The sequence below is a fragment of the Nyctereutes procyonoides genome, unplaced genomic scaffold (assembly GCF_905146905.1).
Source record: "Nyctereutes procyonoides isolate TBG_1078 unplaced genomic scaffold, NYPRO_anot_genome, whole genome shotgun sequence".
NCBI lineage: Eukaryota > Metazoa > Chordata > Mammalia > Carnivora > Canidae > Nyctereutes > Nyctereutes procyonoides.
The window spans coordinates 14,767,414-14,791,278 of NW_026575025.1; the positions used below are offsets into that span (position 1 = coordinate 14,767,414).

The window sequence follows — 23,865 nt, forward strand, 5'->3', positions numbered from 1 at the left end:
CACTAGAGGACAAAGAGCACTGCACTTGGGTCTGTCCCAGGGCCTGGTGCAGAGCTGTGGCCAGTAACTGTCTGGTGGGTGAAATGCTAGTCAAGAGTGGAGGGAGAGACTTTCTTGGGATCTGGGTCCAGTGCTGCTTGAGCCACTCCTGGCTGGGGGCCTGAAGGCGGGCCGGCCAGCTTACTGTTTACACAGCAGGGGCTCAGCAGACTGAACAAACACCCATCTTATCACCTTGCCACACTCCCTGCTTCATTTGTAGCACTTCTCACAGTCTGATACACAATACTATTTCCTTGTTTATTATGTTTTTTCCATCAGAATGAAAAATGCCCCTTTGCGGGCAGGGGCCTCCGTCTGTATTCCCCATACCTAGAATTGTGCCTGTACACAATGGGTGTTCAATAAATATTTTTATTACAGACTGAATGGTTTGAGTGAATCAGATCTGTGGGGCTTCTGTAGAGTCCAAAAGAGGTGAGAGGGCGCTGGGGGGGGGGGGGGGGGGCGGGGCGGGGAACCTCATTCCCTGCAACCTCCTTCACCTTTCCGTGTTGAAAACTCGGGGAAACCGGGTTCCAACAGCTGGGTGACAGGGTCAGTGGGCTGCAGAGATACCCAAGGCAGCCTTTGGGATGGTGCAAGGGGAACTGGTTCCTGACTGCAGTCTCCTGGTCAGGGGCGAACCCATGACCTTGAGACAGAAATACACATTTTGAAGAGTCACCCTCCAGTTGTCAGCTCCCAAGGAACCAGAGAACTGACTCTTTGTGGTTGTATGGCACTTGATGAAGGAGGAAGGAGGCAGGGGTGGGCTGAACCTGTTCCCTCCTCTAGTTCTGCCAGGCTCCTGGCTTCCTAGGGCTTGAGAGCCCTCAAAGGCTTATAGCCTCTCTGGGGTGGAGTAGGGTGGCACTAGTGTTGGAGTACCACATCCCACAGAGGCGTGTGACCAGTGGCCCGACAAGTGCCAAGTCTGACATAGTGGCTGGTCACAGGAGACTTCTGGGTTGTCCTGAGCTCAAATCTTGGCTGCTGGCTGCTGGGATGGCTGTTTCTGCAGCAGTGCCAGCGTATCCCTCTTCTGAATGGAGCGAAGCTGTTTCTTCTTTGCCCGCTTGAGCTTGGCGGGGTTTCGGATCTGGGGGTGGTGTGAGAAGAGGGCATTAGTAGGTTGTAGTCTCTGCCCTGTGCCCCCGGGGGAAGGGAGGCTGCCCCACAGGGGTCTGGATTACAGAACAAGGAGAGGTCTCGAGGCAGGGGTGTCGAGGCATCTCGAACACAGTGCCCAGCCTGGCTGCGGTTCAGATCCCCGTGAGCAAGACAACACTCACCACTTGGACAACCTCTGCCCTCCGCTCATTCTCCAGGCGGCGTTTCAGGTTCTCAGCCCGGCGCTGTTTCTTCTCCTGGAACACACAGGGGGATGAGAATTTGAGTCTGGGAGCTGGGACAGCCCTGGTTGCTTAGGTCTCAGAAGAGTCAGAGCTGGCTGAGTTCCCAAGGAGAGGAAAGACCTTCACCTTAGTTCAATTGTTCCTGGTGGTATGTGGGGGTAGGGCCAGCAAGGAGATATGCCTGTGCCCGTGGAACCAGAGGCCCACCGTGGTGGGAAGTTCCTGACTGCAGCCAAGAAGTTGGGCACCTGGTCACGTAGCCTAGAGAGGAGGATGGTGGGTAGGGGGCAGTGAGACACAGGTGGCTCCCCCCACCTGGAAGCTTGGGCATACACAGTGGTCTCTTCCCTCCTTCCCACCCTCACAGGGTCGCCTAAGGTTTGTCCAGGTGTGGGGCTGGGAGGGGTGGAGGCCACAGGGAAGAGGCTCCCGAGCTGTCTGGCCCTGACTCAAATCCTGCCTCTGCTACTCCCAAATGGGTGACCTTGGCCAAGCTGCTGAACTTCTCTGTGCGTCAGGTACCCGGCCCAGTGGGGACACTGCAAAGATGGATCTAGGTGGAGTCCTTCTCGGGAATGGGAAGTGCGGTGCCTCCTGGCTATGTTGCCTGTTGTCCCTGGTGGGGCCTGAGGCCACTGCATGGTCAGGAGAGCAGAGGTGGCCTGGGCCCCAGAGGAGGAGAAAGGAGAAGTAAGATATGGGCTCCCGTCAGGGGAAGGGTTGGGCTGGGGGCGCTCCTGGGGGGCGGTGACAAGAAGTCGGGTCTTGCCCAAGAGGGAGTCAGGGCCACACAGGAAGTATGATAAGGAGTCGGCACACAGCAGCAGCCACAGTCTGCAGCGCCTCAGCCACAGGCTGGACCGGTGGGGTGACTCAAAGCAGGGGATAGAGGGCTGAATGTACTGGCCTAGCCCCTGCCCTCGGTGGCCAGGTTCTGGGTGAGGTGTTTGCCTTCTCCCGTGCCCTGGGATCACTAGGCAAGTAACATCCCTGACAACCCCAGGCCTGGTGTGCTGCCTGCTGGGGCTTCCTGGAGACTGGAAGGGGTCGATGGGAACCTCTAAAGGGGCATTTCTGGCCTGGGGATGAGTGTCAGGGAGCAAGCTGGAGGGAAGTACAGGCACCCACCTTGCTGATAAGTGGTAGCTGTTTCTTGGAGAATGATGGCCACAGTACGAGGGATAAGCCTTTCTCCTATGGAAGTGCGGACCCTGAAGCCCATCTCACCAAATGCTGCTATCAGCAGTGAGAGCCACCATCGGGGTGGGGAGCAGGGGGACTTTGTCCTGGGCTCCTCCCCATACTTGAGTCTCTTACAGAGCCCTGGGCCAAACTGGACCTTCCACTGGGCTTTCCCACCCTGCAGGCCATATTGGACTTCTGCTTCTGGCCAGGCTCCCTGCCTCCCTGTGGCAGTTAGGTGCCCCCCTCCAAGGCCTATTACAGCAGTCACCGGCTCAGCTCCCTGAGCTCCAGCCTCAGCCTGGTTGGCCAGCCCCTCACCTGCTGGCGTTTCTCCTTCTCCTCCTCTAAATGCCGGGCGAAGTCCTTGGCCAGCTTCCTCTCCTGCCGTTCCTTCATCTTCTGTTGCCAGGATGTACGCAGGGGCTTGCCCTGTACCATCTGGGAGAACCTGGATGGGAGACAAGGGATGAGTGCTCAGGTCATCCATGGGAGGCACCCATGCCTCTTCTTCTCTCAGCTCCAGGCTCTGGGTCTTCCTCCTCAGAACCCAGGCAGAACTACATGCTCTCCTGCCTGCTTGCCAGGCAGGCACCCCTCTGGGTCTGCAGAAACGGGGGCAGGAGTGGGCCCCTATCATGCCAGCTGCCATTTCTTAAGCCCTAGTTGTGTCCCTTTTTACAGAGCAGCAAACCAAGGCTCAAAAAGGTTAACTGCCCCAAGTCACCTTGTACCTGAATGGCTGTCAAGACTGAAATCCCTGTGTCTGTGATGAAAGGCCAGACCACACAGTCTTTCTGTAAGGTTCTGCTGCTTCTACCAAGCCAGGTCAGCTTGGGAGCTGATGTTTCTGGAAACAGGGCAGCCTGTTCCACCTCCTCAGAACAGCGTGGGTGGTATGTGAAAGTGTGGTGGGCATGAGAGGGTATCAGGGGACGTCTTGGATTTCCTAAGTGTGATAGTGACATCACAGTCCCAGGAGAAATGGGACTACCTCAGTAAGAATGCATACCGCAAGAACGTATGGGTGGAATAATCAATCTAGGACGTGCTGGGAAATATTCCAGGAAGAAAAATAAAGGAAGGCATGTCATGGAGCAAGATGAAGCAAGACCACTGAGCAGGTGAGGAGAATGGGGAGGGTCATGGACTTTGCTCTCCCCTTTCCTGTAGGTCTTTCCTCTTGAGCTATCTGAAGCCCCTCTGGCTGTCCTGTCCTTAGCAGATCCTCTTATAGTGGCCTTTTTTGTCTCCTCCACCAATTTCTTGACTTATGAAAGAGCTCTTCTTCATCCACTTCCATTATATGGTGCTCCAAACTGTCATAGCAGGCTGGCGGGCTCGCCCTAGCTTCTGAAGGCTGCAGGGCACACAGGACAGAGCCCATTCCCTCCATGGGAAAGGGTCAATACTGCTCTTCTGGGTCATCTTCTCCCCTTCTTGGTCTATAGGAGTCTAGTACACATAGCCTGGGGCTTGACCCCACGCCTATCCATCTTCAGCCTGGTTCTGACCCCAGGAACCCCTCGACTGCCCTCTCACCCTCTCCCCAAGGACTTCCTGCTGAAGATCTGACATCTTAAGCACAGGACGACGGGGCTGCAGCACACATATCCTCCCTACCCGTCACGAGAAACCCAAAGGGACAAGACAGTGAGGACTTGGACACACAGAGCCACAGTTCTGCCAAGCAGAACTTTCTGTAATGGTGGAAGGAGTCTATACTGACAGTCTGGTAAGGCAGCCACTATTCACACTGGCAGCTGAGCACTTGTGATGAGGCTGGAGTGATGGAGGAATTCAGCGTTTAAGTTTCTACAGTTTAATTAGCTTAAATTTAAATTGCCACATGTGCCTGGCAACTAGGCTATTGGGGCAAGGCAGTTCCAGAGCACCGGTTTTACAAGGCGGTCGAAGGCAGACAGGCCTGGGTATCAAGGCCTGGATCCACCTTCTACTACTTGGATGACCTTGGACAAAGTAGCTGGAGTTTCAGCGACTTCCCACGTTAAATAGAGACGAGAATGGTTCCTGTTCCAAAGGATGGCAGGAGGACTGAGACAAGACTGGAGAAGCATTTCAGCACAGTGATCTTGCCCATGGCAGGTGCTCAGTGAACAGTGACCTTCAGAGAAGGGAGATGGCACACCCGAGGAGCGCCGCGCAGGTGGCATTTGGTCTGAGCACAGAAGGGGAGGCTGCATCCACTGCCTCTGGGCTCGCTCACCACCCGCCGAAGGTGCTTCCTCAAAGACCCCAAACATCAATTCACTGGCCCTTGGGCCACAAGACCGATCTGTAGCTTCTGAACGTGTTCTAGTTCTATTGCCACCACCTCCTCACTGGTCTCTTTCACCCCTGATGTTGTATGGCCTGATAACCCCCCCCCCCATTTCTCTGCACAGCCTCGAGTTCCCCATATGTAAAATGAGGATGATCATAACACCAGCTGCTTCCCAGTGCCATGAGGCACACTGGTCCCTCTGTCTGCAAGGCCCCTCGCCCTGGCGGGTCCTTGCCAAGACGCTTGGCAGTGTTCTACATGCTCAGCACTCCATACTACTTTTTCCCACAAGGGCAAAACAACCGTAACAGATGCTAGCTAGTTTTTATCAAGTAATGTCTGGTTTACTTGAATCTGCTTCCCTCACTGCAAAGTGAGCAGAGGTAATGCTTGTTGAATGAACACACAAACCCAGGGCTCCGGGAGAGGTCCACGGGTACTCTGAGGAGGAAAGCATCGCAGAAATAACCTTCGTGGGCACCGTCTCACCCTCCCTGAGATCCCGGACCATCTTACCATATTCTGATTGTAATCACCTATTTGTGCGAGCACCTCCCCCCCCTTTCCCTGCAAATGCGAGCTCTCTTCATCCCTGGGTCCGGCTCCAGGCTACACTGGCATCCCAACACCACAGAGAACCACATCCCTGCCCAGCTGTCCCCAAATTCACCTTTTCCTGGAGCAGTCCTTCCACACCCGCCCCGACTTGGGCTTCCCCTTAGGGACTGCAAGAACCTCCTCCACCTCCTTCAACTTCTTAGACGCTGCGGCGGGGACGGGAGAAGGACTTGTCCGCTTCTTCGCCCCGAGGTCGCTTCTCACCGTCTCCGTGGCCGGAGGTGGCCGGCTCGGCTCGTGCTGACCCCGGGGGGGGCCGGGTGCCCGGGCGCTGGGCTCCCGCGGTGGCCGTGAGGGCTCCGGGCCCGGCGCCTGCTGACCCGGGTAAGGCTCTGGGGATCCCAGACCCGGCTGATGCCGGGGCGACCTCGGGGCCGGCTCCGAGTCTGGCTCTCCCCGGGCCCGGGAGGACTCCGCGGACGCTCCGCTTGGCTTTGGCTGGAAGCCGGGGGGTCCTAGAGCCGACTCCGCAAGTGTCCGGGGCGGCCCCGGGCCTCCGTCCTGCCGTACAACAGGCGGTCCCGGGCTCGTCTCCGGCCGGCGCGGCGGGGACCCCAGGCCGCGCTGCCGCCCACTCCGAGGAGACCCGGGCCCCCTCGTTTCCTCCGGGCCCGACCCGAATTCCGCAGGGGCCCGTCTCGCCCGCACACCGGGGCTGGCGCTGTCGGGGGCTCCAGGGACCAGGCCCTCCAGCCGCCGACCGCGCCGCAGCGCCGCAGCCATGGCCCAGCCCGACGGGCCCGAACCTGAGCTCACGTGCAGCCCCCACGGCGTCGGGCGGGAGCGGCGCGGCGCGGCGCGGCGCGGCGCGGCGCGATGACGTCGCAGCCGCCGCGACCCGGCGCCGCGGGCGGGGCCGCTGCCGGAGCGACCGCGCGGGCGAGGCGCGGGGCGGGGGGGGGCGGGGGGGGCGGGGGGGGCGGGGCCCCGGGGCCTCCGCGGCCGGGGGGTTCTCGCGTGGCGCCTGCGTCCGCCTTGCGTGCGGCTGACTCGCTCTCCCGGCCGGTGGGAGCTTGCGGGGGGAGGTGCGGCCGGCGGGGGCCGCGTCCGCGAGGGAAGACGCCGGAGACAGGTCCAGGGCCCTCGGAGACAGCGCAGGGCTGGGCGGACGCCTGCGGCCGACCCTCGCCCGCGGGACGGGCCCGCCCCTGGGGCCGCGGCCCGCGTTCGTCCCGGGGTCCTCGCGCGCGCACGAGCTGGTGCTTCGGGAATGGCCCAGAGTTCCTGCCACCTGGTGGGCCCTGCAGCCGGACGCTCTTCCGCCTTGAGGTCTTGAGTTACCTGCTGGCCGCGACCCTGGCCGTGACCCTTCCCCTCCCTCCCCGCGCCCTGGGCTTGAGCCGGCGTCGTAGCTCTCCCCGGCCAGCACTTTGAGCGTTCACGGTGAAGCCGAGGTGGCTTCCTCCTCCAACCCCAGTTCTGGAAACAGCCATCAGGTCATCACTGATCTGTTTTTTGTTTTGCTTTTTTAAGCCAAGACAGTTCCTCGCCCCAGCGCCCGAGCCTGCCTTCTCCCGTCCTCGTCCTCTTCTCCTCTTCGGGAGAGCCAACAGGAAGAAGCTTTGCTTCCTCGCAGCATGTATCTGAGGAAGAACGTCCTGGAAGCTGCCCAACTGTGTCCCTTAGAACTGCCTGGGCATGGCCCCCGGGGACCCCAGGGCCCTTGGCCAGCTGTCCTCGTGACTGCTTTTACAAACCACTGTTCCTCCAGCTGAGGGGCTATGAGAGGGCCTGGGAAGCTGTGCAAGGAGGGTGCTTAGTGGACAGAGAAAGAAGGTGGGGCCGACGTGCAAGCCCTCCTAGCTGAGCGCTGTCCCCACCTGCTGAGGCACTCTGCTGACTCCGGAGCAGGAGTGAGTGTCCGGCTGGGCCCAGGGTGTCTTGAGTCCTGATCAAGGAGGAGGTGAGGAAAAGAGAAACCCAGGCAAAGGTTCCTGGAGGAGAATCCCTTAATACCTCCCGCCCCTTGGCTGAGGCCACACAGCAGGCACCCCAGACGCATCCTGATGAGTTCAGCCTGCTGAAATCACCTCCCCAAGGGTAGCACGATGGCACGGCTTCTCCATTGTCCCTTTATGTCGTCAGAAGTGGTCGCAGCCATATACAGTAATAATGTGTCTGCCTCTGCCTTCCTGGCCCTTCTCAGTGGTTCTATCTGTAGGCTCGGGGCCTTCTATCTGTAGTTCTGGGGCAGCTCCGCTTCCCACTGCAGAAGCAACTAGGACCATCCCTCCTCACTCAGCTCTCCCAGCCCCCAACTCTTGGTGCCTTAAATTCTCTGCTCCAGCCTGGAGGCCCCAATGCCTGCCACCCAGAATCAAGCCTAGTGTGCATTCCAGGGTGGCTGGAGGAGACTGTTTCTGCTCCCTGCTTCCTGAGCCCCTGTCCTCAGCTGGAGGGGTTACTCACAAAGGCCAGGTAGATTGTACCCAGCGGGCCCTGCTTAAAATACGTCAGAGTGTGGGGTCTCAGATGCCTGCCAGGGTGGTGTGAGGAAGGGAGCTGTTTTATAGACATTTTTTGAATCAGGGTGGAGGCATCAAGTGAATCCTGGCCCCCAGCCCTCCACTGCCTCCTGAAACTTGGTTTGTCAGTGTTGTTATAAATGGTGTTCAGGAGTGCAGGGGAGATGCCTGAACTTTTCAGAAAAGCCTGATGTGGCAGTCACTGTTGGGACTCCTATGCTTTCTACTGCAATCATCCTGGCCTCCATGCCCTTGGGAGTGGGGAAACGCTGCTGAGGGATTCTCTGCCCTCCACAGGGGCCCCCAGCAGGACCGAGCCCTGTGGAGGAGGCTGAGAAGGCAGCCTGATCATTCATGCATGCTTTTTTAGCTTCTTCCCGGTCCCTGCCTCACTTTCTCACTTCCTTGCAGGTGCTCGCTGTGCTCATTTTCTGAGCAGACTATTTGCATGTAAGTCCTGTCTCACATTTGGGTGTGGAGGAACCCAGCCTAAAACGCTGGAGTGAGCAACATCAGGCCAGGCATTTTTTTTAAGGGTTCTCTCTCTCTAAACCCATTCAATCCTCACAACAACCCTGTGAGGCAGGTGCTGTTGATATGACTCCCATTTCACAGATAAAGAAACTGAGGCACAGAGAGGCTGGGACACTTGGAAAGGTCACACAGTAAATAAGTGGAGGAGGTGGAATCCACACCAGCTGTATGACTGCAGAGCCACAACTCTTAAGAGTAAGTCTTCCTGTTATCTGGCCGAGGAAATTGAGGCACAGAAAGGCTAAGGTGTTTGCCTAAAGGCACACGGCTACACATTGAGGTGCTAGGATTATAGTTCCAGAGCTGGGCAGCTTAGTTACCTCGCAAGTGCCCTTCACGTGGGCCTTGCTTGCCTGTTCCTCACACTGATCCTGGTCTGTGCACTCACTGGGAGGTGCTGGGCTGGCTACGTTGCCCCATGGGCTGGCTGTGATTCTGTATGCCTCACGCAGTGGGCAGGGCACACTGAATCAGCACTACCCGCTTACTTATGTATCGTGAGATCTGCTGACTGAAGAAAACTATGTGCCCACGAAGATATGGATCAGGTGTTCTCTGAGCCACTGGTCTTCTATCCTGCCTAGGGTGCTACAGCAAAAGGGGTTGACCGTCTCCGGATGTCGGGGGCCTGTATCTGTACAGTCCTCTGCTCAGCATTGAGATTGGAAAAGGCCAGGAAACGGGTCCTATGGTCCCCAGCGGCACTCACCGGGCAGTCACTAAGTGCCAGGCCTCTCCTGGGTGCTTGTGCCATCCTGTGGCACATCAGTGCAAGAGGGTGATAGCTAGCACCAGATAACATTTGCTGAACGAGGGAACGGGGAGGGCTGCTCACCGCCACCTTGCAGGGTGTGGGCTGGAAGGCGAACACCTGTGCCAGGTAAGAGGCAAACATCCCCATTTTCCTGACAGGGAAATCCAAGACTGGAAGGGGTCTGTCATTTGGCGCAGGGTGACACAAGGGGAAAGAGGCATGAGTGCAAGGACAGGACTGGAATTTGGGGCTTCCTGACGCCATGCCCACACCCTTACTCTCCCATCACTGAGCCAGGATTGGAAGCAGGGGGAAGGACAGGGTAGGGGGTAACTGGCAGTGGGACATCACCTGGTGTGGCCAGAGTGAAGACAGGGCCCTGATGAGGTGGAGGTGTCACAGGGCTAGGCTGCCCTCACGGGCCCACACGACTGGACTGCCCTCTCTTCCACCCTAATGTATTTGAAGACAGTTTTCTTGTAGCTTCCCCAGAATTGTCTTTTATCCTGGCTGAACATCTCCTGCTCCTCTAGCTGTCCGTCTCACAACGACACAATAAACCTTTGGGAAGGACAGTAGCGGTTCTCTACAACCCTTCCCAAATGTGGTGTCCCCCGGGGAGCTGAGAGTGTTTGTCATCTGCCTCTTCCACGATTCCTATCAGTGTGGCTAGGTCCCCGTCCTCTTCCCAATGACACTTGGCCTTGTGGCATTTGGCTTTGACCTGCTGGAGATCCAGCTTTCTTCCTTCAATACCTGCTCCCCTCTCTCTTTGCGTATGTGAACTGAGCTTCTAGGAACCTCCAATCAGACCCTACTGAGAACGTGCAACAGGACATGAGTTATCTCGTCAGTTCTTATCGAGTGCTTATCTCAGAGGTTCATCTTTTCTTCGTGTTCCCAGCAGCTCGCAGTGACTTTCAGGTCCTCAGGAGGAGGGGGCAGAGACCTCAGAAGAAGGGTGCGGGGGTGAGGTGGGGAGTGGTACCTGGGACCCTTGGCATGAGACCTCCCAGTTGTCCCACGGGGCAGGGAGGCTTGTTTACAAGTTACAACTTGTAACCAAAAGTTACATCTCTAGTTTACAAGGTTTGTCTAGACTGGATTGGGAAGAGGCCACTCTGCAGAGTTCTCACCTACCTGCGAAGCTTATCTCTTGATCCCTCATGGCATTTGTAGGTTTTGCTAAAACAGTAAGGGGGAGAGTAGCTCCCTCCCAAAAAAGACAAGACCTCTGCCAGCATCCGCAGCACATTCTCCTGCTCCAGGCAGGTCAAGGAAAGAGTGAGGGGTGGATTGGGGAAAGCACACCTGTGCCAGGTGGGAGGGAGAGTCCCTGGGGAGGGGCCATAGCAGCTCATACCGCATCTCATGCTTTCCCCACTGTGTCCAACAGCAATGTTTCTTAATCATTGGGGAGCCTTGGAATCATAGGAGGGCATGTTGAAACACAGTCTGGGCCCTGACCCCAGAAATTATGATTCAGTAGGTTTGGGGTCGGCCTGAGAATCTGCATTTCTATAAGCTCCCACGCGCTGCTGCTGCTGGTCCTTGGGCCACACTTTGAGGAGCAGCGTCCTGCAGGAGGGAAGCAGAGGTTCGTGAAGAGTTTTCCTGCTTCATTTTCCCAGAAAGGGCAGGGCCAAGCTCACCATCATCCTGTCACTTATTTACCCACCAAATGGTTATTGAATGTTTACTCTGTGGCTGGAGCTCGGAGTACAGCAGTGAACTGGGCAGTAGCGGTCCCTACCTGGAGGGTGCATACACGGTCTTGGGGCACAGACATTAAATGCTTGAATCTTAAAACTTGAGCAGAAATCCTTTTCCCTATTTTTCAGGCAAGGAAATAGCATTGCGGAGAGGTCATATGACTTGCTGCTGGCAGAACTTGAACTCAGGACATAGCTCAAAATGAGGCCACTGTGCCCAGGCCATGTGTCATCTCTAGTTTACAGGGTTTGTTTAGATGGCAGAGCTACAGGCCCTGGTGTCAGTAGGTGACAGCCTTCCTTATGTATGGAAGGGGAAAGAGCTTGACAGACACTCCCATGCCCACACCCACAACTCTCAGTTCCCAAGACCTTCATTATTGCTGAGTTTCACAGTGAGTCACTTCCCCTCCTTTCCTCTCTGTTGGTTAATGCCTCTCCTCTCATTCCCCCTAATGTTTGTTTTCTCTAGGCCCTGGCCCTTCATCACTGTGATGATATCTGCTCCACTGAGGGATGCCTCCTCCAACCAAGATGGCAGCCTCATCTCCATGGCAACCCCTAGAAACTTTGCCTTGGTGACCAAGTTGCAAATTGTGAGGTCCCTTTCCTGAAGCATGGACCAGCGAAGTCCCTGCTTGAGGATGGGATCTTCTGGCTCCAGGGCTGGGAACTCTCAGCTCACCCCACCTCTGCACACTCTAGTCGTGCACCGCAGCCCGCCCCAATTGGACTGAGCCGGCTCGCTGAATGCCAGCTTGGTGACAGGTGGTTTCTGCTGAGTCAACAGTCTTGCTTTTCTGTTCTTCTTACTCACTTTCCAGAATGACCTCAAGCTCTCTAGGAGCAAGATGGAGCAGCTGGCCCTGACATCCACTGGGTCAGCCAAGCTCATTTTTCTGGATCTTGCATCCCAAAAGCTCATTGTACCAAAGGACCATTGTAGAAATAAATAGATCTGTTCCTCCCAAAAGACCCTTCATATGTTTACAGATTTAAGAGCATATCATTTGTGGTAAATTTTAAGGACATAAAAACTGTCGTGATATTGATGAGAAGATATTTCATTGCAGTGGATGGAAAATACACAAAACCATGGCAGTTTACCTGGAAGTTTCAGATGGTAGAGGTTCTTTCCAGAGTGGCTACCAAGCACGGAGGGCGGGTGCTGGCCAGGATTATCTCATTTCATTCTTATGGCAACTCCCTGGGGAAGTTGCTCCTGCCACCCTGGTTTTCAGAGAAAGAAGAGGCAGCTGGTAAAAGGCAGAGAGGATTTGAATGCAGGACTCTGCCCCCAAAGTGTGTACGCCTTCATCCATACCTCCCTGCCTCTGTTTTTGCCGTTTGACCTACATCAAGAATAAGCCCTGCGGGCGGAAATTTCAGGTCACTAAGAAAGTGTATGCCTTCCATACAGAGCAGAAGCTGACCAAAGAGTTACTCTGCTGCTCTTTCACTTCCCGTTTAAAATCAAATATTACACAACACTCAGATATTATCACTTTGTGCCTGCATGGTTTTAGAAACCCTTCTACCTGCATGATGGTTCCAGGCAGATCTAGATACCCCTCTTTTTTTATTTTTATTTTTTGATATTACACACAGAAAGGGGGGGGGGTAGAAGATTGTATTTTCTAAAGTTGCCCACAACAGTATCTGCCATCCATGTGCTCTTCTTCCAATGTGACCTTGATACCCCTTCCCTTGATGAGTGGGGTCTGTGTCTCTCCCACATCCAAATTTGAAAAGACCTTTGTGATTTCCTTGGCCGAAAGAGAACAGCAGAACTGTTGCTGTAGGACATCTAAGGCCAGATGATAAGGATGTCATGCGCTTCTGCCTGGCTCTCATGGCACTCTCGCTCTTGGGATCAGTTGCCATGTTGTGAGGAAGCCCACATCACCATGTGCAGAAACCGCATGGAGGGAGAGGCCAGTGAAGGCATTCCAGCTGGAAGCCCAGCCAGGGTCCCAGCTGGCAACCACATCATCTGCCAGGCATGAACCAAGATGCCTCCAGATCCTTTTAGCCCCCACGTGTCAGGTCACTCTCCACTTTGCATCTTCCCAGCAGAGGTCCCCAAAATGATGGAGTGGCAACAACTCTCCCTGGTTTGCCCTGTCTACATTCTGCACCGCAGGACCTGTGAGCATCATAAAGTAGATCTTTACATCACAGGGTTTTGGAGTTGTTTTTGATGCAGCCATGGTAACTGGAACTGAAGGTATTTACTCACACTCAGGTGTCTAAGGAGGAACATCTCATGGCCTTTATTGTACCTTCTCTCGAGCAGCTGTGATGTGCAGGGGCTATGTTAAACATGATTGTATTATTTTAATATCCTATCTTTGAATTCATAGTAGTATGCATCTTAAAGGCAAAAGGGTGTGGTCCTCAAACAATTTAATCAGAATACCATCTTGATTGTAATTTATCCATTATCACATTTTATTTTATTTTTTTCTCATCACTTTTTTTTTCTCATCACTTTTTAATATTACATATATAATATTGCACCCAATCAGCCCTATGACTTCATTGGAGATAAATTGGTTGGGCAAGCTCTTCCTTGTTCTTTAGTAACAATAAATTAATATATTTTACTAGCTTACTTGTTTATTATTTCCCATCGGCTAGAATGTTGGTGCCCTATGGACAGGATTTTTTTTTTCCTGTTGTGTTTGTTACTGTACTCCCAGGGTCCAGACTAATACTTGGTACTTAGTAGTTGCCCAATAAATAGTTATCAAATCAGATAATGTCTGAGTGTTGTATAATATGAGTTAATGGAGATGAAATATCAGGTGGACACTATTTTTGATAGTGATTCCTCAAGAGAATTTTGTTAATTCTCCATAGGCTAGTTGTCACGATAACGTAACTTTATTTTGGGGGCAATGTCTAGCTCACACTGTGGTGGGAATTTCTTGAGAATCATAGCAAAGCATAGAATAGAGTAGAGATGAGAACAGAGAATAGTTAACAGACTTAAGAGTTAATAGGTAAGAATAGGTAAGAGTCCCAATCTTTTCTTGAATTTAAAAAAAATCATAAATGTGTTATGCGTGGTAGGGAGGCTTCAGGTGCATACTAAGGAGTTTATTCAAGATGTTTCTGGACATTCTCTAAAGGGATATAGAATCAGTCAATGAGTAAGAATTAATTCGAGCAAACTTTCTTTGTTCCCTGACATGTTCTGGGTGTCATGGGTCCATCCACAAGCAAGTGTAAGGTGAGAACACTGTCCTCGAGACAGTGTTGAATGCTTTGTTGAGTTCAACTGAAGCCTGTGAGGCAGCCAACCCAGGTGGAGAGGGAGGCCCAGGGGTAAAACTGATCGGGTTTCAGCAGCTGAGGTTCCTAAGGATGAGGGAATATCAAGGAGGACTTCTTGGAGGAGGCAGGTCTAGGCGGGCAGCTTCCCCAGGCACTAACTTAGAGGAACACTGAAACCCCATAGGGATTTATCAGAAATCTGCCTGTTAACTTGGGTTTCCACCTGTAGATTCTCACGGAGCTAGTGGAAAGAAAATTAGTGTCTCTTTTGCCAAAATACTCGTTTTTTAAAAAATATATATTTATTCATGAGACACACACACACACACACACACACACAGAGGCAGAGACAGAAGCAGGCCTCCAGGATCACACACCCTGGGCTGAAGGCGGCCCTAAACTGCTGAGCCACCCGGGCTGCCCCCAAAATACTCTTAAACAGATGATTAAGTACTTAAGTAGGTAATACTCTGAAGTACAAAGAAAATCTTCTCCCTAGCCACTGGCACATGTCCTGCCCGCCCCCAGGGGGTAATTTTGTGATGTACACTGTAAGTTGCTGTGTCCACTGACCTGTCCGGCCATGAGGCCAGCCTGCTGGCAGTCCCTGGAGTGGGCATTGCCAGTCAGCCCAGATCCTGAAACCAATTAGCGCACAGCAGAGGGCTGTTTACCAAGATCATACCTGCAAGCCTTTAAATGTCTCCTAAAAAGTTGTTGGTCACAATAGAACCTACAGAGAGAACACCAAGACAGAGTGTAAACCATGAACATCTGAAAACAAGTGGCAAATCTCTTTGGAGAGAGACTTGTTTGCTCCCCAGCAAGTCACTCTGCTCTGGCAACTGAGTGATGCATGCCAGTTTTGTATGACGTGCCCGAGAGAAGAAGCAGGAGAGAAAAGACAATTCCAAATAAGCTAGAGCTCTGTTTGCTGCACGGGATACAACTCCATTTTGAAAGTGAAGAAAGAGGGTTCCGACTTTTATTTATGGGAAAGACTTCTTCCTCTCCTAAGTTAATATTAAACAAATATGGAAGATTATTAATTGGAGGCATGCCAAGTGTTTCTGAGCTGCGCTGCAGGTGGGACCATTTCTTCCAGGTTGCATTGTCCTGTTGGTAAGCCTAATAAAACATGTGGAGGAAGTTTGGAACCTCCCAGAGGCCTTGATTAGGACTGTGGTCAGGGTGACCACAATTGGAGGAGTGGGTATCAGCAGGTGTCCTGGAAGAGCCCAGGAAGGCACAGCTTGGTGTCTCTGTCCTATGGTTTTCCTGGCTGTTCCTTCTTTGACCAATTCTGTTCTGTTCTGCAAATAAGTATCTTTCTGAGGACAGCCTTGGGCAGATCTGATCCACTGGGACCAGCAACCTCAGCAGTTACTCAGGTTCAGTGTTTGATGCCACACTACCTCCTGGTGGCCTCTCCTCATATTTCTCTGGGGCTTTCTGAATGTTGAGAACAACTCTCCTAGGGGCTACTGTGCGCTCATAGCTTATCATCCAAATGAGAGCCTTTGTGTCTCTGGGACCCAGGAAGATGGGTGTAAACTAGACCTGTTCCAAGGACATAGAGGTCACTCTACGTTGGTACCTCCCAGGTACTGGGGTGTGCATTCTGCAACCTGCTGTCATGTGACAGAGGTGGGCACCAGGAAGTGATGCTCTTCCAAATGTCTATCAACAGATCAACAGAGTTTTCTCCACCACGGTGAGACATCTGGTTCATGCCAGTTCACCACCAGTGTTGGATCCTTCAGAATCAGTTACACCAAGTGTTAGTGTTGCTGGCTGCGGGGTCCAACCACCTCAGCTGTGTGCTCCCAGGCTGTGTGATTGGAGGGCAGGTACTTTACCTCCCCCCAAAATTAGTTTATTCTAGTGTAAAATGGGGTGCAGATTGGCACCCAGGTCACAAGTGTGTTGGGAGGAGGGACTGAGATGCGTGGGTAGAGACCTGGGACATTGCTGGTGCAGGATGCCGCTAACTTTATGGATGACATCACTGCATCCATCAGAATTCTCGACATGGGACACACGCTCTTTCTGTCGCACTGTTTTCAGATGCAAACCAGGTAAGTTGAACAAACTTGGGGGCTGTTTTATGAAGGACTTGGGGTATGAATATTTAGGGCAAAAGCTAGTCTCCACCTCTCCTGTGTTCTCCTCTGATTTGACCGTGTGATCTCCTGAGAGGCCTCAGCATGTGTTTCTCTCCTTCTGAAGGACCCTTGTTCACTGGACCTAGTAGGCTTTTAGTCCTTCCCGAGATGCCGGCTTCAGGGTCACTTCCTCTGTGCTCCTGTTACACGCTGGAATCCCCCAAGTGCCAGAATGCCCAAGTTCCTGATGGTTTCGGCTAGATGCTGAGCTCTGTTGTGGGGAGACCACCCTGCCTGGCTTGCCCCCCTGTTTCCCCAGCACCTGCATTGGGGTCTGGTACAGAATGGGTGCTCATGCATTTTGTCCACGAGAATTTTCTCCACAAGGATTCTACTAAAGAAAGTCTGTCAGAGAAAGTCTGTCATATCATAACTCCTGAGATTTCTACTGGATTCTTCTGGGGGAAAATAGGGTATAGCACCATAGAAAGTGGGATGCCTTGGCCTGGGGTGAGTGGATGTTGTGATGATTACTTTTATGTGTCAACATGGCTGGGCCACAGTGCCCAGATATTTGGTCAAATATTTTCTGGATGTTTCTTTGGAGCTGTTATTTTGGGAAGAGATTAACTCAAATCAGTGGATTTTGGTAAAGTAAATTGCTCTCCAGAATGTGGGTGGACCTCATCCAATCAGTTGAAGGCCTGAACAGAGCAAAGACTGACTTTCCTCTGGTGAGAAGGCAATGTCAGCCGATAGCCATTGGACCAGAACTGCAAATCTTCCTGAGTCTCCAACCTGTTGGCCCTATCCTATCAGATTTTTAATATTTATGTATTTATGTATTTATTTATTATTTGTATATTTTTTATTGGAATTCAATTTGTCAACACATAGCATAACACCCAATACTTATCCTGTAAAGTGCCCCCTCAGTGCCTGACACCCAGTCACCCTATCCTTCTGTCCAACTCCCCTTCCGCTACCCCTTCTTCCTTTCACAGAGTTAGGAGTCTCTCATGTTCTGTCACCCTCTCTGACTTTTCCCACTCATTTCCTCTCCTTTCCCTATGATCCCTTTCACTATGTTTTATATACCCCATATGAGTGCAACCATATAATGATTGTCCTTCTCCGATTGACTTACTTCACTCAGCATAATACCTTCCAGTTCCATCCACGTTAAAGCAAATGGTATTCGACAATTCTTTTTTCTTTTTGTAGTTATTTATTTATTTTTTAATAAAAATATTTTTTATTGGTGTTCAATTTGCCAACATATAGCATAACACTCAGTGTTCATCCCATCAAGTGCCCCCCTCAGTGCCCGTCACCCAGTCACCCCCTGCCCGCCCACCTCCCTTTCTACCACCCCAGTTCGTTTCCCAGAGTTAGGAGTCTCTCATGTTCTGTCTCCCTCTCTGACATTTCCCACTCATTTTTTCTCCTTTCGCCTTTATTCCCTTTCACTATTTTTTATATTCCCCAAATGAATGGGACCATATAATGTTTGTCCTTCTCCAATTGACTCATTTCACTCAGCATAATACCCTCCAGTTCCATCCACGTTGAAGCAAATGGTGGGTATTTGTCATTTCTAATGGCTGAGGAATATTCCATTGTATATATAGACCACATCTTTTTTTTAATAAATTAATTTTTTATTGGTGTTCAATTTACCAACATACAGAATAAAACCCAGTGCTCATCCCATCAAGTGCCCCCCTCAGTGCCCGTCACCCATTCACCCCCACCCCCCGCCCACCTCCCCTTCCATCACCCCTAGTTCGTTTCCCAGAGTTAGGAGTCTTTTTCTTCTCCCTTCCCTTATATTCCCTTATATTCCCTTTCACTGTTATTTATATTCCCCAAATGAATGAGACCATACACTGTCCTTCTCCGATTGACTTACTTCACTCAGCGTAATACCCTCCAGTTCCTTCCACGTTGAAGCAAATGGTGGTTATTTGTCGTTTCTAATGGCTGAGGAATATTCCATTGTATACATAAACCACATCTTCTTTATCCATTCATCCTTTGATGGACACCGAGGCTCCTTCCACAGTTTGGCTATCATTGGCAGTCTCCCAGTCCGCGCCGGCCTGGATGCTCCGGGGGCGGGTGCTGATCTGCACGGCTCCGGGGCGCCCGGCGGCAGGAGGGTCCTCGCCGCCCTGTGTCCTCCCGGCCTGCGCCTGCCCCGGGGGTGAGCATAGGATCCCGGGGATCCGGGGCCTGCGCTGCTGGAATCGCGCTCCCGGGCGCAAGGCTCCCGAAGGCAGCAGGGCGCAGCCCCCTCCGCCCGGAGCCGCCGCCTGAGCTGACCGACCGGCTTCTCCCGGGGGCCTCGCCGGGCCCGCGCACGGCTTGCGGTGCGCTCACCCCGGGGGCACCTCCTCCGTTAGTGACTCGGGGAGACTGGAGGCTCCCCTGCCCCTCCTGCCGTTCTGCCCGATTCCCTGCTAAGCACTTTTCTGTCCAGGAAGGGCGGACGCGGGGTTTTAAAGTTCCCGCTTCTCTGGGGCTGGGCTTCCCTGTCCCGGCGGCTCTCGGCTTCAGCCTGGCTCCTCGCGGTGCCCCTCCCCCACTTGATTCTTTTTTATTTGACTCTTTTCCGCCTTCCTACCTTGCAAGAAGCCAAAACGCTTCTCTCTGTAGCGTTCCAGCTGTTTTCTCTTTATTTTCTTTTTTTTTTTTTAATGATAGTCAGAGAGAGAGAGAGAGAGAGAGAGAGAGAGAGAGAGAGAGAGACAGGCAGAGGGAGAAGCAGAGGGAGAAGCAGGCTCCATGCACCGGGAGTCCGATGTGGGACTCGATCCCGGGTCTCCAGGATCGCGCCCCGGGCCAAAGGCAGGCGCCAAACCGCTGCGCCACCCAGGGATCCCCAGCTGTTCTCTCTTTAAATCTCAGGTCGAATTCGTAGGTGTTCAGGATGATTTGGAAGTTATCTAGGTAAGTTGGTGGGACCAGGTGAGTTGAGGACCCTACTCTTCTGCCAGCTTGCCCGGCCCCCCTATCAGATTTTAGACTCAGCAAACTTCTGTAATCACATGAAATGGGTAAAGATGTTGAAGAAGAAATCTCAGGAGAGACTTCCTCTCTCCTCCACCTCCCATCCATCTGAAACTCCTTCCTTGGGAGGCATACTGAAACAATTATACTTTTTTATAAGTGTATTTACACTCAGGGCTTGCTACCTATACGTTTGCCCTCACTGGGCATTTTTCTGAGAGTTGCCTGGTGAGATGGGTGGAATATATCGTATGTAAAATATTTTTATTTAATGCAGCAGGGGCTTGAGACACAAAATCAGGTTGTTAAGTGAGGAATGGGTGAATCCTACTTGCTTGTCTATCTATGCATGTGGACATGATATTCCCAGGGTCCCCAGACACACGCACAAGATGACAAGATAAGACTTTAGTCACTACATCCAGACAGATATGATCCCAGCTGAATGTCAACCTTTTATTGATAGCAAAGCAGCAATGTTGGGAGATGCTTCCAAGATACCATGAGGAGGCCTGTGTCCATGCCAGTGTGTGTGTGTGTGTGTGTGTGTGTGTGTGTGTGTGTGTAACTGGGGAAATGATCTGTGAAGCTGGGAGGTCCGGCCCCACAGAGACAGGAACAGAGAGACAGCAGAGCCTCGGAGAGGCTCACAGGCCATGTTGAGCTCAGCTCCCAGGAACAGCAGGTGCCTTGGGCTCAGGGAGTGGCCAGGGGCTGCTGTACCTGCTGTGCAGGGCTTTCAGCAGAGGCTGCTAGAGCCATGGGCACAGCCTCAGCTGGGTCCAGGTACTGGAGTTGGGAAAGGAAGGAAGAGCCAGGCTACTTGCCTTCAATTCGAAAGCCCCTGCAATCCCATGATCCTTTCAGATCCTTCCAAGCCTGCTTCCCCTTGACCCAGGCTTCCCCTTCAGCAGGCCAGGCAGTAGCTGACTGTGGGCTTTGGGCTGAGTTCTGCTCAGAGCCATGGCATCCCCTGGAAAGAAAGTTGCCCAGCAGTCATATCTGGATTCTGGAGCTGGCTGTGATCTCAACTCTCTGAGCTTCACTTTCATCTGTGATAGGGGCATCACAATCCCTTTCCTACTCCCTAGAGGCCCATTATCAGGACAGGGAAATGAGCTGTTGCAACCATCCTCTATAACACAGGCTCAGCTTCAGGTGGCAGCCAGGACCCAGAGGCATCCCCCTGGGGGAATCCTCAGAGCAGCACCTCTAGCACAGATCCAGAGGGGCTCACCCTGGCCACTGCACATAGCTCCCCAAGTGTAGATCCAGAGGGGTTCACCCTGGCCATTGCATACTGCCCAAGTGTAGACTCAGAGGGGCTCACCCTATGCACTGCACACAGCCCCCCAAGTATAGATCCAGAGGGGCTTGCCCTGGCCTCTGCCCAGGAGCACCCCCAGTATAGACCAATAGGGCTCACTGCAGCTACTGCACAGAGCACCCAAGTATAAGTCAGTGGTATTCACCCTAGTCACTGCATAGGGGCTACAGGGGAGTGGCTTCTGTCCCCTACCCCCACCCCATGGGGTGCTCTTGTTGTCATTCCTTCCTTTGCTTACCTTGAAGGTGCTTCTGTCCTGTCCCACAGAGACCTCACTGACCTACTCACTGGCCACATGTAGCAGAAGGTGGCTCAGAAGCCCAGGAAGGTGGCCAAGGGAGTAATGCCCAGCTCCAGGACAGACGAAAACAGGAGCAGCAACAAAAGACTCTTCTGGGGCACCTGGGAAACCAGCAGCAGGAAGCCCCTCAGTCTGTGCTCCTGGGAGTCAGTCAGCAGATCTGACCAGGAAGGTGTGTACCAGGTACTGGGCTGAAGGCTGGCAGGGGAGGGGTAAAGGAAGAGAAGCTTCCAAGAGGAGTGGTCATCAGCCACCCCTTGGGCACCTGCTATGTGCTCATTTAAATCCCACTCAGGGGCCCCTGGGTGGCTCAGTGGTTGGGCATCTGTCTTTCACTCAGGTCATGATACCAGGGTCCTGGGATCTAGTTCTGTATCGGGCTTTCCTTCTGCCTGTGTCTCTGCCTCTCTCTGTGTGTATCTCTCATGAATAAATAAAATCTAAAAAAAAATCCTCATCACTTTCTTAGGTAGGTGCTATCATTATGCCCATTTCACAGAGGATGAAAGAGGTTCAGAAAAACAGAGCCACACACTTGTTACAATGAGCATTGGGCATCAGGTGTTATAAGTGACAAATCACTAAATTCTACTCCTGAAACCAATATTACACTCTATGTTAATGAACTAGAATTTAAATACAAATTTGAAAGGAAAAGTAAAATGATCAAAAAGTCAAAAAAAAAAAAAAAGAAGAAAAAGCCACACAGCTACTAAGTTGAAGCTGTCCAGTTCCAGATCCCACGTGATCAGCCACTTAGAGTTCCCATAGCAAAATTATAGAGTGGTCAAGTAAGCAAATAGAAGAGTGTCCAGTGTGTTTGGCACTAGATCACTGGTGACCTCCACACCAGAACTGGGGAGCTGAGGGGAGGTGAGGAGGCATAGATAGTAAGAGACTCTTGTCTGTGAAAGGGGCAGGAGGCAGGACCACAGTCAGAACTGGCAGGATCTCAGAACTTAGGAGGATGGGAAGGATGGAGGAGGGAGGTGAAGGTGGATCTAGAGTGGGGGAAGAACAATTTGTACTCTCCTGGCAAGGAAAGCATGGACGGGGCTGTGTGGAGACTCAGGTACACCTGGGATCATGGGCAGGAAGTGGAGTTTTGGGGCTGTGGGGGAAGGTCTGGAGTCACAGTCAGTAGGGCTGCTGAGGGGGTCAGGACAGGGCGGCAGCGGACAGTGTGTTTCTGCCCTCCCATGTTGGACCCCGTTGTGAAGAGTGGTCTGGCCCTTCTTGGTCCTTCCCTAGGACGTAAGTGGACAGACAGGACTCCAGCCAGCCTTCCCACCCCCTATTTTTGCCACACAGGGGGCAATGGTGGTGGCCGCATGATATATATGCCGGTTGTTCTGCAGATCTGTCCCAGACCCCAGTCAGAAGACAGTACTTCACTGGTGAAGCCCAGTTATCTGGGGAAAAGCCTGGAGCAGACAGGTCTGGGTGGAGTTCTGCCTCAGGCACTCTGTAGGTATGTGACCTTGAGCTAATCAATAAAGCAATTCAACCCCATTCCCCAGCTCAGGCTTTGGTAAGTGGGAGTTATAAAACATCTCTGGGGAGTTGTTTCCAGGATTAAAGGGTACACAGAAGGGTTTCAGGTGCGGGTTCTCTGGCCCCTCTACCTTCTGGGGTGGAGGCACTCACGTGGGTGTACCTGCTGCTAGCAGTCAGCTCCACCATGAAGGCGCATATCCCGAGGCTGGCGCACAGCAGGCTGACCAGGTGGAGCCCTGTGCTGACCTTCATCTGCCCAGGGGATTGGAGCATCTGTCACCACCCAGCCAGCAGAGAAAGGTGCTGGCCTCGTGGGCCATCCATCATAGGCTTCTTCCATGGGCTTTTGATATGGGGAGAACTGTTGGCCTGTCTGGGGGGCACTAGGAGCCCATTGCTACAGGGTAAAAAGACATCTCTGCTCTGACTGTGGAAGCTCATGGGCCACAGACACAAGATCTGCTGCTGCCCCAGAAGCAAAGCCAGCCTTATCGATCAGCCAGAGGACCCCTCTGGAGCCAGTGGCACACATACTCCTCCTCCTTCCTGTGCCATGGCAGACAACACTAATCAACCCTCTTAATCCGCCAGAGTTGGCATCGATATAAAAGCTACCCGCCCTCAGTTGTAGGTTTGTGTCCTCCAAAAAGATACGTTGAATTTTTATGCATGTGACTGGGATCCTATTTGGAAGTAGGATATTTGCAGATGTAATCAGGTTATTCAGGTCACACTCTGTTAGGCTGGGTCCTTAATCCAATACACTAGTGTCCTTATCAGAAGGGGGGAGACACATGGGAATGCCATGTGATGAAGGAGGCAGAGGGGAAGTGATGCAGTCACATCCAAAGAATGTCAGTTGTGGGGGGGGGGGGTGCCAGCCACCACCAGAAGCTCGGGGGAGGCCAGGAAAGCTCTCCCCTAGAGCCTCAGAGACAACCTGATCCTGCCACCACCTTGATTTGGGGTGTCTGGCCTCCAGATAGAGCAGGCTATGAATTTCTGTTGTTTTAAGCCTCCCAGTTTGTGCAGCCCTAGGAAATGAACACACCATCCCAGTTCCTTAGATTCAAAATCCTGGCTCTGGTGTGACTCAGAGGACAGGTCTCTAAAGCTCTGACCCAGTAGGGTTAATGCCATATGGGTCTGCATTCAGCCTGTCCCATCAGGGGCAACATGGTGGTGGTGGTGAGGGCCAGGCTGTACTGAGGGTGTGGAGGACTGGTTTACCTGACAGGCATAGGTGGACAATCTGGTGTTCACAGAAGGTTGGCAAGCCCCCCACCCCCACCCCAACCTGTGGAAAGGCTCCCATGAGGATCCACCTTCCTAGGAGGTTTTCCAGGATGAGGTAGAGGCAGTGGCTGAGGAACTGTGCAGTTTGCTGTTGGCAATCAG

At 52.8% G+C, this 23,865-nt stretch overlaps 1 protein-coding gene across 1 annotated transcript; it reads right to left on the reverse strand.

Annotated features, from left to right (window-relative positions):
• Positions 1-278: 278 nt before the first annotated feature.
• CCDC86 (coiled-coil domain containing 86) lies at positions 279-6,280 on the reverse strand. Its single transcript, XM_055308775.1, has 4 exons — positions 5,534-6,280; positions 2,901-3,030; positions 1,335-1,409; positions 279-1,141 (listed from the first exon to the last, which is right to left on the reverse strand). The coding sequence occupies exons 1-4, from the start codon at positions 6,202-6,204 to the stop codon at positions 1,022-1,024; spliced, it is 996 nt and encodes a 331-aa protein (XP_055164750.1). The 5' UTR covers positions 6,205-6,280; the 3' UTR covers positions 279-1,021.
• Between the last annotated feature and the right edge of the window lie 17,585 nt (positions 6,281-23,865).

Bases quoted from the DNA above. Each gene is read 5' to 3' on its own strand.
- CCDC86 (XM_055308775.1), bottom strand. From the start codon at position 6,204: ATGGCTGCGGCGCTGCGGCGCGGTCGGCGGCTGGAGGGCCTGGTCCCT. The intron at 3,031-5,533 runs GTGAATTTGGGG...TCTCCCATCCAG, and splicing joins AAGGACTGCTCCAGGAAAAG to GTTCTCCCAGATGGTACAGG. The intron at 1,410-2,900 runs GTGAGGGGCTGG...TGTGTGTTCCAG, and splicing joins AGAAGGAGAAACGCCAGCAG to GAGAAGAAACAGCGCCGGGC.